Genomic DNA, 12,158 nt, shown 5'->3' on the forward strand with positions numbered 1-12,158 from the left:
TAAACTGGTGTGGCTGAAGTTAATGATTGTGAAACTCCCTCTCTCTCTCCCTCCCTCTCTCTCTGGCTATAGTGTGTATGTGGTTGTGGGAACAGTAGACTACATCTCTCTCTCTCTCTCTCTCTCTCTCTCTCTCTCTCTGGCTATAGTGTGTATGTGGTTGTGGGAACAGTAGATAACTATAGGTTCTGAGTGGAGACCTAAGAGGATGGGTCGGTTCTGTTGTGGATAAGTGCATCGCCCTGTAACCTAAATGCAAGCATGTAAACAAGGTATTTACGCTGGTGCAAAGTGAGTTACTATTATCAAGAGTGCGCTATGACCCATATCACAAACCCAGATGCATGGTGGGTTTGACCAGTCCCTTTCACAGGGTTGCGAGGGAGGGAGGGGAACGCGCACTGTCCCCCAGGTCGAAGTACCTCCGAGCAATTAAACGTCGTTAAATGCAACAGCGCGAACGTGTCTTCAGCTAACTTTGTGGACTACACAGGACACCATGTCACGTCTTTTCCTTCGTTTTACGAGCATTGTCACTAAAGGAGCTACCTCCACTACAAAAGTAGTATTAGCAAGACGGGGCGCTGCAGTTCGTCCTATTCACACATGTTCGGGTAGGTTTTGCTCTGCAATGGTCATATAACGTTTGCTCTTCTTTACAGCAAGATTATCTGCATTAAACTAACATTTAGTCGGCTACTTTCTAGCCTTGATTGTGGCAGCAGGTGCATGGATTTATCTGCGCCTGTCGAAGTGTGCAGCCTATCGTTGTAGAAAATTGCCTATTTCCGGCGGTTAATGAACATATTTGTCATGTGGTGGGAGGACAGTTGAACCTTTCCATATATTGGGGCTGAACATGATGGTTCAGCTTGCTTGCGTCTTTTGCCGGAGGCGGCTGACTGACAAATTTGGGCAGCATAAAGCCCTAATCGCGACAGATCTCATCCAGACTTCCCAGGACAAAACGCCTGTTCGGACATGGAGTCTTGTGAACATGTCTAGACCACCTCAAAGAATAGTTCATTCATTACGAATATTCTTTTCAGAAAGTGCATTATGATTAATGAGAGAAAATGTGAAATTGATATTATAGCGCCAGTGTCTTTAGGCGTAGCCTATATTGTGCAAAGCCAGCATTGGACCAGATGTTTAAAAGACTAAAGAGTTTAATAATATGTGCACATATTATTACTCAGCAACAATATCCACTTACACACAAAAAAAACATTTAGTATAGCTTATAGCCTAATTACAGTAATATTTCAGACATTTTAATGTTCTCACTAAAAAATCTAATTAAACACCAACAAGAAATGTTAAAAGCCATGACTGAAACAACTAAGGGGAAGTTCATAGGTCGCTGGAAAAATGTAGTCCTACAGACTCCCTTTTATTGTAGGCGATAAGTTGGAGCAACCTAACCGATATCATCTATCCATTGCTTTTCTTTCTTACAAAAGGAAATGCACTGACATCTCTAATGTTCATTTTTTCAGGAATAAGATTTCGAGACTTTTTCATCTGCCATATGTGAATGAATGATATGAGTTGTCCCAAGTGTGTAGTCTGGCCAGGCACCTGAGAATTCTCCTTAAAGCCATCAACCATGTAGCCTACTGTATGTGGTGAACTGAGAAACCTCAGACCACCACTACTATGTCACTTAGGAATGTGTGTTGAGTTTAATGTTACCTTTGCACTTGCCAAGGCTTGCTGTCTTTGACCCGTTATGAAGAGGCCACTGATTGGCAGAAGAAGCTGACCCCAGAGCAATATGTGGTCACCCGGGAGAAAGGCACAGAGGTGGTGAGTGGGTGCGCATCACGACACATAGCACAACACATAGCAAAGGCAGGTTAGGGCAATATCTCTGGTTTGAACATGATGGTGCAGAATCACAATGTGATTATGTAAGTTGTCAGTTGGAGCAAATAGCTTCGGGTAGACCATGCTTTAAGGTTCAGATAGGCATTGTTTTTTTCATGAGACAAAAAGCTGACATTACAGGTTACAATTTCAAACTTCAGACAAATGAGTAGAAATCCCTGTGTGTGTGTATCTGTGTGTGTGTGTGTGTGGTTCCACAGCCTTTCACTGGCATCTACGTCCACCATAGTGAAGCTGGGATGTATCACTGTGTTTGCTGCGATTCCCCCCTCTTCAGGTAAACCAGTCGAACCCCCTGTCACAACTCACCTGACTGACTGAGAAGGAACGCTTACCAACCAGAATGCTCATGTCAATGTTGACTTATTGACTTTTGCTGCTTTAATTGAGCGCTTTGGGTTGCACTCTGTGCATACAGAAATGCGGCAAATAAATAAAAGTGAATCTGAAATATACAGTATAATGTGTGTGTGTTTGCTAGTGAAGGGATTAACTAATTTCATACTCCATGTTTCATTGTTGCAGTTCAGAAACAAAATACGATTCGGGAACTGGCTGGCCATCTTTCTACCAGGCCCACGGGACATGGGAGCGAGATGAAAGTCATGCCAGCATCATACGTCGCCCTGACAACTCACTTGGCAACACTGGAACAGAGGTCATCTGCAAACACGTAAGTGGCTGACTCTTCTCAAGGCTATTAGTCAATCTACCACACTCCTCTAATGTGTAGTCAAACTGGACAATCAAACAAGAGGAGTATTACATGTCAATCAAACAAGAGTGGCATTAACGTGTCAATCAAACAAGAGGAGTATTACATGTCAATCAAACAAGAGTGGCATTAACATGTCAATCAAACAAGAGGAGTATTACATGTCAATCAAACAAGAGTGGCATTAACGTGTCAATCAAGCAAGAGTGGCATGACGTGTGAGTTATGCTAGAGTGTAGTGCGCCTTTGCCCTTCGTAGATATACAGTACAGTAATAAACTGCTTTGTAAATGCCTGTGTGCAAACGTCTGACTGATAACGAGTTGTTCTGCTTGGTCAGTGTGATGCCCACCTCGGTCATGTGTTTGAGGACGGACCAGACCCAACCGGCGAAAGATTCTGTATCAACAGTGTGGCTCTAAACTTTAAACCCAGGGCAAAGTAACGTCTCCCCATGACCAGTACAAACAAAGCTCCAAAAAGATTCTGGTTTTTTTTTTTTTTGTCTTTTTTTTTAACCCTCAGTCGTATGTCGTTATGATTATGCGTGTGAAAAGAATTTGCTTTTGGGTGACTGCTTCTTTCAAGGAATCGGTTTAACCTTTAAAATTCTGTCAAAATGCTGTTTGTTTCAAGTCAATAAATGCCATGTTTTATCACTTCCTGTGTACTGACCTCTCTCTGTCTCTAGTTACTTTAAAATGGTTTTCATGTTTGGAATTTTCTTTAGAAAAAAAAATGAAAGAGTAATTGTTCTACACAAGAGTAACAGTTCTATTCTTTGTTCTTATGCATGTTGGGGCCCAGAGTGCCCCAGTAAGAAGAATGATCTTGTCTCACTAAAACAGGGTTAATAATAAACTTAGACTATGGGTCAGCTGTCCAATCTGTGTCAACACAGGAAAACCCTGCTGACATGTCGATGACAGTGAAAAAACAGACGTGTGTTTTCTAAAGCAGGCCAGTGGAAGCAGGCATATGGACATGCACACTGTGAGATCAACATAAAGTCCAGCAAGGTTATTTCTTCAGAATAATTAATGAATTAATTATCTAAGAAAAATAATCAGGTGACATCAGATTGTAAGTATTGTTCTAGAGTGAAGTAGGCAGGATGCAGCACGTATGGATTTGTATAGCCATGCTTACAGTACTTGGAGAACCGAACACACTTGGGGCCTCCAGAACCCAAGGCAGGAGAACTGAGCGGACACAGACGGAGAACAACATTGACAAGATCACCGTAGCACCCAACCTCGACCTGGACCAGGTACAGTTATGCTTTGGCATCAAACATCTGTGTGCTGTTACACATTCCCTCTGCTCTGTGTTTGAAGCTGCTCTGTAGCGCTCAGATCATCTCTGTTCCCCAGATGGTGGGGAAATGGTACTTGATTAGCGCTGCCTCCAAATGCCCCTTCCTCCTAGAGAACGGTTTTAAGGTGGAGAGCACCACCATATCCCTGACACCACCCACCACCTTCGATGCTCCCATGTTGGTGAGCACCTTCAGGAAACTGTGAGTATATGAGTTCACCACCAGGGGGGGCCTTGTTGGGTAAAACTGTGAAGTGTGATTATTCTCTAAAAACAGTATTAAAACACAACATGTAAAAGTGAAACGTTAATGAACATTATACTGATTTAGTATGGAGCAATGCTGTCACATGTTGATTTGAAACTGGGAATTGTTGCACTCATACATGATCCCCTTGGGGATCAATAAAGTATCTATCTATCTATCTACAAGGTGGGTTCTCCTTACTCTCCAGTGGTAGGAATGTACCTTAAAAGCAGCCGGAATACAAGTATCTTCCCAATGTAAATGTATTGATTTTGAAATGAAGATGTAATTGTCATACAAAGCAAGGCAGGAGTTTACCTTTACCTTCCTTGAATAATTCCCTGCCAGTTGAGGGAGGTTTGTGCATGCAGAACACAAGCGCACATGTCGGTTTTATGTTTTAAATCAATGTGGAGAAGATAAATGAAACCAAGTATTTTAGACAGAGGCCAGTAGGCATGGTTTTTGTGTCCTAAATGCAATGACACAGCCTCTGCACATTTGAAATGAAAACAAGTTGCCGACCAGCCCATCTGTTGTTTATCCTGTGCGAAATAAACATGCAGTTTCATAGACCTAAAAGGTCTCTGAAAAACATGCAGTCCCATCCTGATGGTTAAAGAGTGGAGTGCAGAGTTCCTGCTTGGGCTTGAGGAGATGTGTTTACCGACGTGACACACATAGTTTGTGGTCTTGCGCGGCAGCAACAACCGAAATTCAGCTTACTTAACTTGACATAAACATGTCAACAAGGGCTTGTGGATAGTTGGTTGTATTTACCACAGAAGTGGCACTTGTTATTCAACACTTAATGTGTGTGTGATTGATGTAGCCTTAAATAGCTCCTAATTTTCTAATGTTCACAAAACAAACTACTTCAACATGGATGTCAGCAGTAGTCTATTTGTTATTTTTTAATCATCTATTTCAACAAATGCTGGCAAGAAGGGAAAGGAATATGTCCTCATCCATTTTTTTTTTTCATTTTTAGTAACCAGCAGTGTTGGGAGATCAGGCAAGAGTACCAAACCACTAAATCCAAAGGAAGACTTTTGCTCTCAAGTTAGTATTGCCCACAAATACAATCACACCCCATGCCCTCTTAAGTTAGTATTGCCCACAAATACAATCACACCCCATGCCCTCTTAAGTTAGTATTGCCCACAAATACAATCACACTCCATGCCCTCTCAAGTTAGTATTGCCCACAAATACAATCACACCCTATACCCTATCAAGTTAGTAAACAACCTGTTGGCCACTTAAGAAATGTTAGTCCATTCAAAGCGTCTGCAAACAATTCAGTCAAATAATTTTTAAATAAAAGTATAATGCCTTTACTTGTTATGTTTCATAGACAAGAATCCTAAGAAAAACATTGATATTGTGATTGCTGAAACGGACCACAGCTCCTATGCCATATTGTACTATCAAAGGCAAGGAAAGATCTCCATGAAATTATATGGTAGGTACCTGGTACCTTTAAAACCACTTCTCACACACTACACATGGGAGTCGTTGTAGTGACGCTACTGCATGGTGAAACTGGGGGAACTGATGGAAATCTTAAGTTTGTATTTATCACCCAGGTCGGTCCCCAAAAGTGCCCGACTCTACTGCAGATAAATTTGAAGAGCTTGCAGCCAAACAGAGCCTTGGGTTGGACTATGTCTTCCAGTTCCCAGGCTACAGTAAGTCTCGCAGCTGCCTGCAATTAATGTGTGGACTAATTTAACATATTTCTCATATGTCTAAAATATGATACATATTTGATCAATAATAAAGAAAATGGCCACCCCCCCCCCCTCCCCCCTAATAACCATATCATCATGCCCCCCCCCCCCTCCCCCCTAATAACCATATCATCATGCCCCCCCCCATATCATCATGCCTACCCCCCGCCCCTCCCCCCTAATAACCATATCATCATGCCCCCCCCCATATCATCATGCCCCCCCCCCCCCCCTAATAACCATATCATCATACCCCCCCCTAATAACCATATCATCATGCCCCCCCCCCCCATATCATCATGCCCCCCCCCCATATCATCATGATTATTCAAACTGTAAAGGAGCACAGAGGGCTCAATCTCCCAATGTTCAGCTCAAAGTTTCACCTGATGCAGTATGCTTCATATATTCACAATGCAGTATGCTTCATATATTCACAATGCAGTATGCTTCATATATTCACTCACAATGCAGTATGCTTCATATATTCACAATGCAGTATGCTTCATATATTCACAATGCAGTATGTTTCATATATTCACAATGCAGTATGCTTCATATATTCACAATGCAGTATGCTTCATATATTCACAATAATAACTTGTGCTTTCAGGCTTCTGTGAGGCTGCTGATGAGGACTATGTGCTTGGTGAGTGCAGGAGATCTGATGCTCATGTACTGCGCCACTTGCAGGTCGTGAACTCATCATATGATCATTATATTATCTTTTAGAAAAACCTTATTGCCCATAAATATAACGCAGACGTTCCAAATTACGGACACAAACAAAAAATATGATATATTCACTTTCATCGCTTAAAGTTGGTTTAAAAAAAAAAAAAAACTCAGACCAACATGTGCAAAAATATGGGAAGCCCCTCAGTCAATAACCTGCGGCAGCTCTTACAATGACTTCAATCAAACATGATCTTTCCCCTTGGGGATCAATAAAGTATCTATCTATCTAGATATCTATCTCTATCTATAGTCTTCTTCTCCTGCAGAACCAAATATAGGTCTGGAATGTTACATGGGCAGAATGTGTTGTTGGGATGTTTTTACATTACATTTAGCAGACACTTCTTGACCAAAGTGACTTACATATGTCATATTACAAGGGATCACATTGTCCCCAGAGCAACTTGGGGTTAAGTGCCTTGCTCAAGGGAACAACGGTGGAAGCCGGGAATTGAACCAACAACTTTCAGGCTACTGCACGCTAGCCCAGCTCCTTAACCACTACACTACCACAGCCCCTTTTGGGTCATTTCCTTGTTACAAGATTCAAGATTCAAGTTTATTGCCATGTACTCATAAAATAATTATAACTCATAAAAGAATTATAAGTAATGAAATTCTTGTGCTCAAGAGCCAGCTCAACTTTAAAGAATAAATTAAAAGTAGTAATTGAAAAGGTATATTGTGTGTGTATGGGAGGGTAGGTGTGTAGAGGAGGGGGGTGTACCTGTGTGTGTGTGGGGAGGGGGTTACATGACCCATTGTAAGCACAGTTTCAAACTATTAGGCCACTGTATATACTATATATATAGTGGTCCATTCATGAATTTCTCAGGAGTTATGGGGGTCATCCAGTCCCAAAAAAGGATAAGTGAGGGTTCGCCCTGCCTCCAGATGGACATCCCTCTAAATATCCCCAAGACACTTAATAAACCAGATAAAAGCCGGTCCAATCATAGCATCTTGCAGACTTTTCACTGCACACTTTAACAATGTAAAGAACATTAAATAGCTGCACCAGTGATGGGAGGCTTGCTATAGGAAGATTATCTGTTCTTAAGCTCTAAGAAATATCCATGCTGCCCATTTCCACTTTGGGGCACCTGGACAAACCCTCTCCACAAGACATATAAGACAGGTGAGTCCAAATTTGAACAAAAACAGAATTCGCTCAGTGAAGTATAATAATGAGAATATGGGCCTGCCTTTTCTCTTCTGGGCATGGATGACCCCAGCACAATTAAGGGAACTGTGAACTGTGGCCTATAAAGATATGCATGAATGGAACATCAGCAGTCCTTTGAAGCTGGACCGACAATGGGTCATACAACAAGAAAACGACCCAGAGCACTCTGACAACACTCACTGTAAAAAGAAGGTGAGGTGTTGGAGGTGTGAGACCTGTAGACTGATGGAGGTGTGAAACTATAGTAGACTGTAGTGAAAGGTTGAGGAAAAGTTGAGGAAAAGTTGAGGAAAGGTTGAGGAAAAGTTGAGGAAAGGTTGAGGAAAAGTTGGGGTGGCTGTCTCACGAGCCTCCTTTTGAACACTAACCAAGGAATGGCTGGTAAAAACCCTAGACTGGTAAAAACAAGACTCACATACTGAAATCTGGCCAAGTAAGTTAGTTCAGATCACAATGTGGTTCTGGGAATGCCTGTGATCAAATGCCCAAAGTAAGATAGGCCTTTACGAGAGACTGAAAGGCAGCTGGTGATTGCTGGAGATGCAACAGGCTTTAAACTGAAAGGGGTTCACATGTTTGCGTGCAAGTTTTTGTTTAAGCAACCACTTTAAATTATGAAAATATAAATAGCCGATGATGTTTTTGTTTGTGTCCATTATTTTGAATATCTGCATTGCAAAAGGAGCTATGTGTTGAATGAGTAACGTTTCAAATTGCTGCATTACAAATTGTTGTTTATTTGTGTTTATTTTTATTTATTCTTTTTTACCTACAACAATAATTATCGTATCTGAAGGGGTTTACGGTCACGAGCTTTGGGCACAATCTGATTAATTTTGTTAATAAATTAAAGAAGGTGTTTTCTGGAGTATTTTTTTATTGCAAAAAATGAAAATTACTTCATAAAACAAGAGGGCAATATGAATATGGATGTAACAGATCTAACAACTGTGAATTGCCGTTTTTATAAAAGTAGATTTATTTATTCATCGTTTTGCAACCTGAATTTCAGATGAATTCAACTTTGCTAATTTATGCTGGTCAAGGAGATATTTTATTTTAACAAAGGAAAACCACAAGTTGGCACCGTTGTGTGCAATAGCCTACACACTGCGTTCGTTTCCATCGCTTTGCGCTTTGCCACATGACCTGATGAAACAGTGTTACTGTAACAAGCTGAGCTGTTTACATTTAGGCTATGGATGTATCGATTTTGATTACGTTTACGCACGCAAGCATGTTGTCACAGGTATAGCCACTAGTCTAGTGGCAAAATACAGCGCGGGGTTTCTAGTTGCTTCTTTAGCTCAGCGAATCACAGGAAGGAGATTGGTGCAGCACCACATTTTGGAGAAAGCCAAGAGGCCAATCCAGCCGCATACTTCTTCCCGAAAACATCACGTTGTTTTCACAGGCACATGTTGTCATTGTTGCATAACTTTTACTTAAGAAACCTGGACCAATATGACATAATAGCCTAATTGGCAATAGGGTAGATCCTGGAATAATTTCACGCTTATTTATATACAGTTACTCATGTAATGGAAACCGTGTTCTCTGTCGCTCTCTTTCAGTCATGTAATGGATCATTGTCCGTCTCTGTCCTGAACGACATTCCTGGAGTAGCCGGTTTGGGAGCAACAGTGAAATCACATTTGTTCACAACCACGGACCTTCGTAGTCCCAATGCAATTTTAGTTGAGTTGTTTGCAAAATTGTTTCTGTGACTGTCTTTATATTTAAGAAGAAATTCAAAAATATTAACAAAGCCCATTTTTCATCCCAGTAAATTTTGAACCAATAATTGAGATATTAACACTAAAAGTTGGGCTGTATATGAATGATATGATAAAGGCTGCATATGAAACCAGGTGGAGATTAGGCTAAGTGGCCCCATTTCACCTCTCCTGGGAGGAAAAAATGTCTCCGGCCACTTTCACTCTGTGATATAACTCTCCTTCAACAAGACTCGGCCTGTACCTTCAAAAAAAAAAAAAAAAAAGTTACACAACTAATGAAAAACACATTTGTTATTTAACTATTGTAGTGTTCATATTCTGTAAGTCACTTTGGACGTGTCTCTTAAATACTATAACCATAACCATAACATCTGTATTAAATACATTAAAAATGTAGAAATAAACACCCCTAAATGTTAAGAGTTCTCATCCAGCCTGTATTCATTTTCTGAGCACTGCAATGATTTTGTTCGATGTTAGAGAAGCACATGCTTCTAAAACGTGCATGTTATTTGACAAAGGTTGACTAAAAGCCCTTATGCAAACCTGTTGCTTATTCATCAAATTGCTCTATCAGCCCCCAGAAAGGACTAGGCTCTGTTCCCTGCAGGCATGCAGTGGGTGGGGGTGGGAGTGGGGTAATTCATACCCTATTGATACCCTGTAGCCACAAGCGAGTCCAGAGCCCACATGTGCAGGTTGTGTAACGGCTGCAATTTGCATGACAGAGCTCCAGGGCAGGGTGGGACTGAACGCTGGAGACAGACCCAGGAAGGGGGAGGGGGGGCAGGGCAGGGGAGTCCGGGGGGTTTGGGGGCCGGCTTTCTTTGGTGCATAAAACAGGAGTCGGAGACGAGTGCAGTCTCACATCTCCCACACCAGCCTGGTTCACTCGTCCCCAGAGGAAGCCTCTCCAGCGCTACCATGACGATGGCCGTTCTCCAGTTGCTAGGAGTCCTCCTGTGCTCCGCCTTCACCTTCGCCGAGGTTATGCCCATGGCTCACTTCGACCTACAGCAGGTGAGCTGAAGCATTGTTCAAAATGTGAAATGCCCCAATGCTTTTCAGCTATGGGATGATGACTGGAAATGTTTCTACAGATGTGTGTGGATCTGAACATGATTTGGCTTTGCTTAACAGCTGCTCTCTGCACCTTTCTGTAGATGGCAGGAAAGTGGTACATGGTTGGCTTCGCCACAAATGCTCAGTGGTTTGTCAACCACAAAGCCAGCATGAAGATGGGCAATGCCATTCTCACTCCTACTGCAGGAGGTGATCTGGACCTCACCTATGCCAACCTGAAGTAAGTTGATTAGAACTTAGTATGAATTATCCTTTGCATATTTTTTTTATGAATACCTATTTGTATCAGTTATTTGTTTATTTTATTTTTTTGTCCCACTACAAGTCTCCAAACACTGCACTGCAACACAGACTAAAAGCACTGTCATTGTTTTAAGGAGTCTCATGACCAGTTTCTTCTCTCTTCAGCTCGGATGGGTCCTGCTGGAGGATGACCCACCTGGCCAAGAAGACCGAGACTCCTGGACGTTTCACTTTCCGCAGCCAGCGTAAGTCTTCAACTCGATGTGTGATGTGCCTGAAATGTGTTGTTTGCACAGGTGTAAAAGTCTGGCTTCAGAAAGTAAAAGTCCTGCCACATTTTTTGTTCCAACCATTCACTTAATCAGCTGATTCTAATTTGCACAACTCTTAAGCCAGGTAGATAGTGAAACCACCTGTGAAACCACAAAAACATGGCTGGACTTTTACATCTCTGACTATTTGTATGACTGATCAGATCCTAGTGAGCGGGCGGCTTTGTATACTGCATGCCACTCAGTGTGCCATATTCTGGGGGATTCTTCACAGGCTGGAACAATGACAATGACATGCGTGTGGTGGATGCCAAATACGACGAGTTTGCCCTCGTCTACACGGTCAAAACCAAAGATGGCGTTTCTGAGGTCCTGAACAAGCTTTACGGTATGGGCTCAACTCATGATACTATAAAGACACTAACTAGAACGTCCAGATAAGAGATCGCAGCTGGCATGGCTTTGTGACCGTTTATTTATTGCTTCCGATGCAGGACGCAGTGCTGACCTGAGCCCTGAGCTTCTGGAGAAGTTCAAACAGTTCAGCCTGGAAACTGGAATTGCCCCCGAGAACGTTGCCATTCTGCCCCCTAATGGTAAGCATGGGAACAACCACACACCTACAACAATACATCTAGTAGTGAACAAGCAACTAGTTCTGCTGGCGTTTTTCAGTCTAATAAAAAAAAAAAACTTTTTCTTCTTGCTTTGTTTTCTGAAGGTGAGTGTGCCGCTGCATAAATCCAGCCTGCGATCCACACACACACCTGTGGCGACTCCTCTATGCGTTCCCCCTGCTCTACTCTGGAACCTTTGCAAATGCATTCCGCACTGTGATATGTAACTTCCCTCACTTGTTTCATACAATGTATTCTTTTTTTTTTACAGCTTGTTTTCTATGTACATTTTTAAATATTTTTGGTGATATTAAAATAAGTGAGAAACACAAGGTGTGCTGCTGTGTTCTTCTGGCTCTTGTAATGTATAGGTGGTGA

At 41.9% G+C, this 12,158-nt stretch overlaps 3 protein-coding genes across 4 annotated transcripts; all 3 read left to right on the forward strand.

The window, feature by feature from the left end:
* The first annotated feature begins 370 nt into the window (after positions 1 to 370).
* On the forward strand, positions 371 to 3,264 carry msrb2 (methionine sulfoxide reductase B2). Its single transcript, XM_042067810.1, has 5 exons — positions 371 to 614; positions 1,712 to 1,809; positions 2,091 to 2,167; positions 2,416 to 2,563; positions 2,946 to 3,264. Exons 1-5 carry the CDS (start codon positions 500 to 502, stop codon positions 3,048 to 3,050), a joined length of 543 nt encoding a protein of 180 aa, XP_041923744.1. The 5' UTR covers positions 371 to 499; the 3' UTR covers positions 3,051 to 3,264.
* A 266-nt stretch (positions 3,265 to 3,530) lies between these two features.
* On the forward strand, positions 3,531 to 9,985 carry c8g (complement component 8, gamma polypeptide). Of its 2 annotated transcripts, none has more exons than XM_042068377.1 (7): positions 3,531 to 3,875; positions 3,979 to 4,124; positions 5,161 to 5,231; positions 5,527 to 5,634; positions 5,759 to 5,860; positions 6,516 to 6,595; positions 9,401 to 9,985. In XM_042068377.1, exons 1-7 carry the CDS (start codon positions 3,720 to 3,722, stop codon positions 9,551 to 9,553), a joined length of 816 nt encoding a protein of 271 aa, XP_041924311.1. In that variant the 5' UTR covers positions 3,531 to 3,719; the 3' UTR covers positions 9,554 to 9,985. The 2 variants fall into 2 exon arrangements, with proteins under 2 accessions (XP_041924311.1, XP_041924312.1); XM_042068378.1 differs by having other exon boundaries at positions 3,534 to 3,875; positions 6,516 to 6,551; positions 9,401 to 9,538.
* Positions 9,986 to 10,414: 429 nt separating this feature from the next.
* On the forward strand, positions 10,415 to 12,112 carry LOC121688653 (lipocalin-like). Its single transcript, XM_042068381.1, has 6 exons — positions 10,415 to 10,585; positions 10,729 to 10,868; positions 11,057 to 11,136; positions 11,438 to 11,551; positions 11,658 to 11,759; positions 11,885 to 12,112. The coding sequence occupies exons 1-6, from the start codon at positions 10,490 to 10,492 to the stop codon at positions 11,902 to 11,904; spliced, it is 552 nt and encodes a 183-aa protein (XP_041924315.1). The 5' UTR covers positions 10,415 to 10,489; the 3' UTR covers positions 11,905 to 12,112.
* The last annotated feature ends 46 nt before the right edge of the window (positions 12,113 to 12,158 follow it).

This window comes from Alosa sapidissima, chromosome 17 (assembly GCF_018492685.1).
Source record: "Alosa sapidissima isolate fAloSap1 chromosome 17, fAloSap1.pri, whole genome shotgun sequence".
Lineage (NCBI taxonomy): Eukaryota > Metazoa > Chordata > Actinopteri > Clupeiformes > Clupeidae > Alosa > Alosa sapidissima.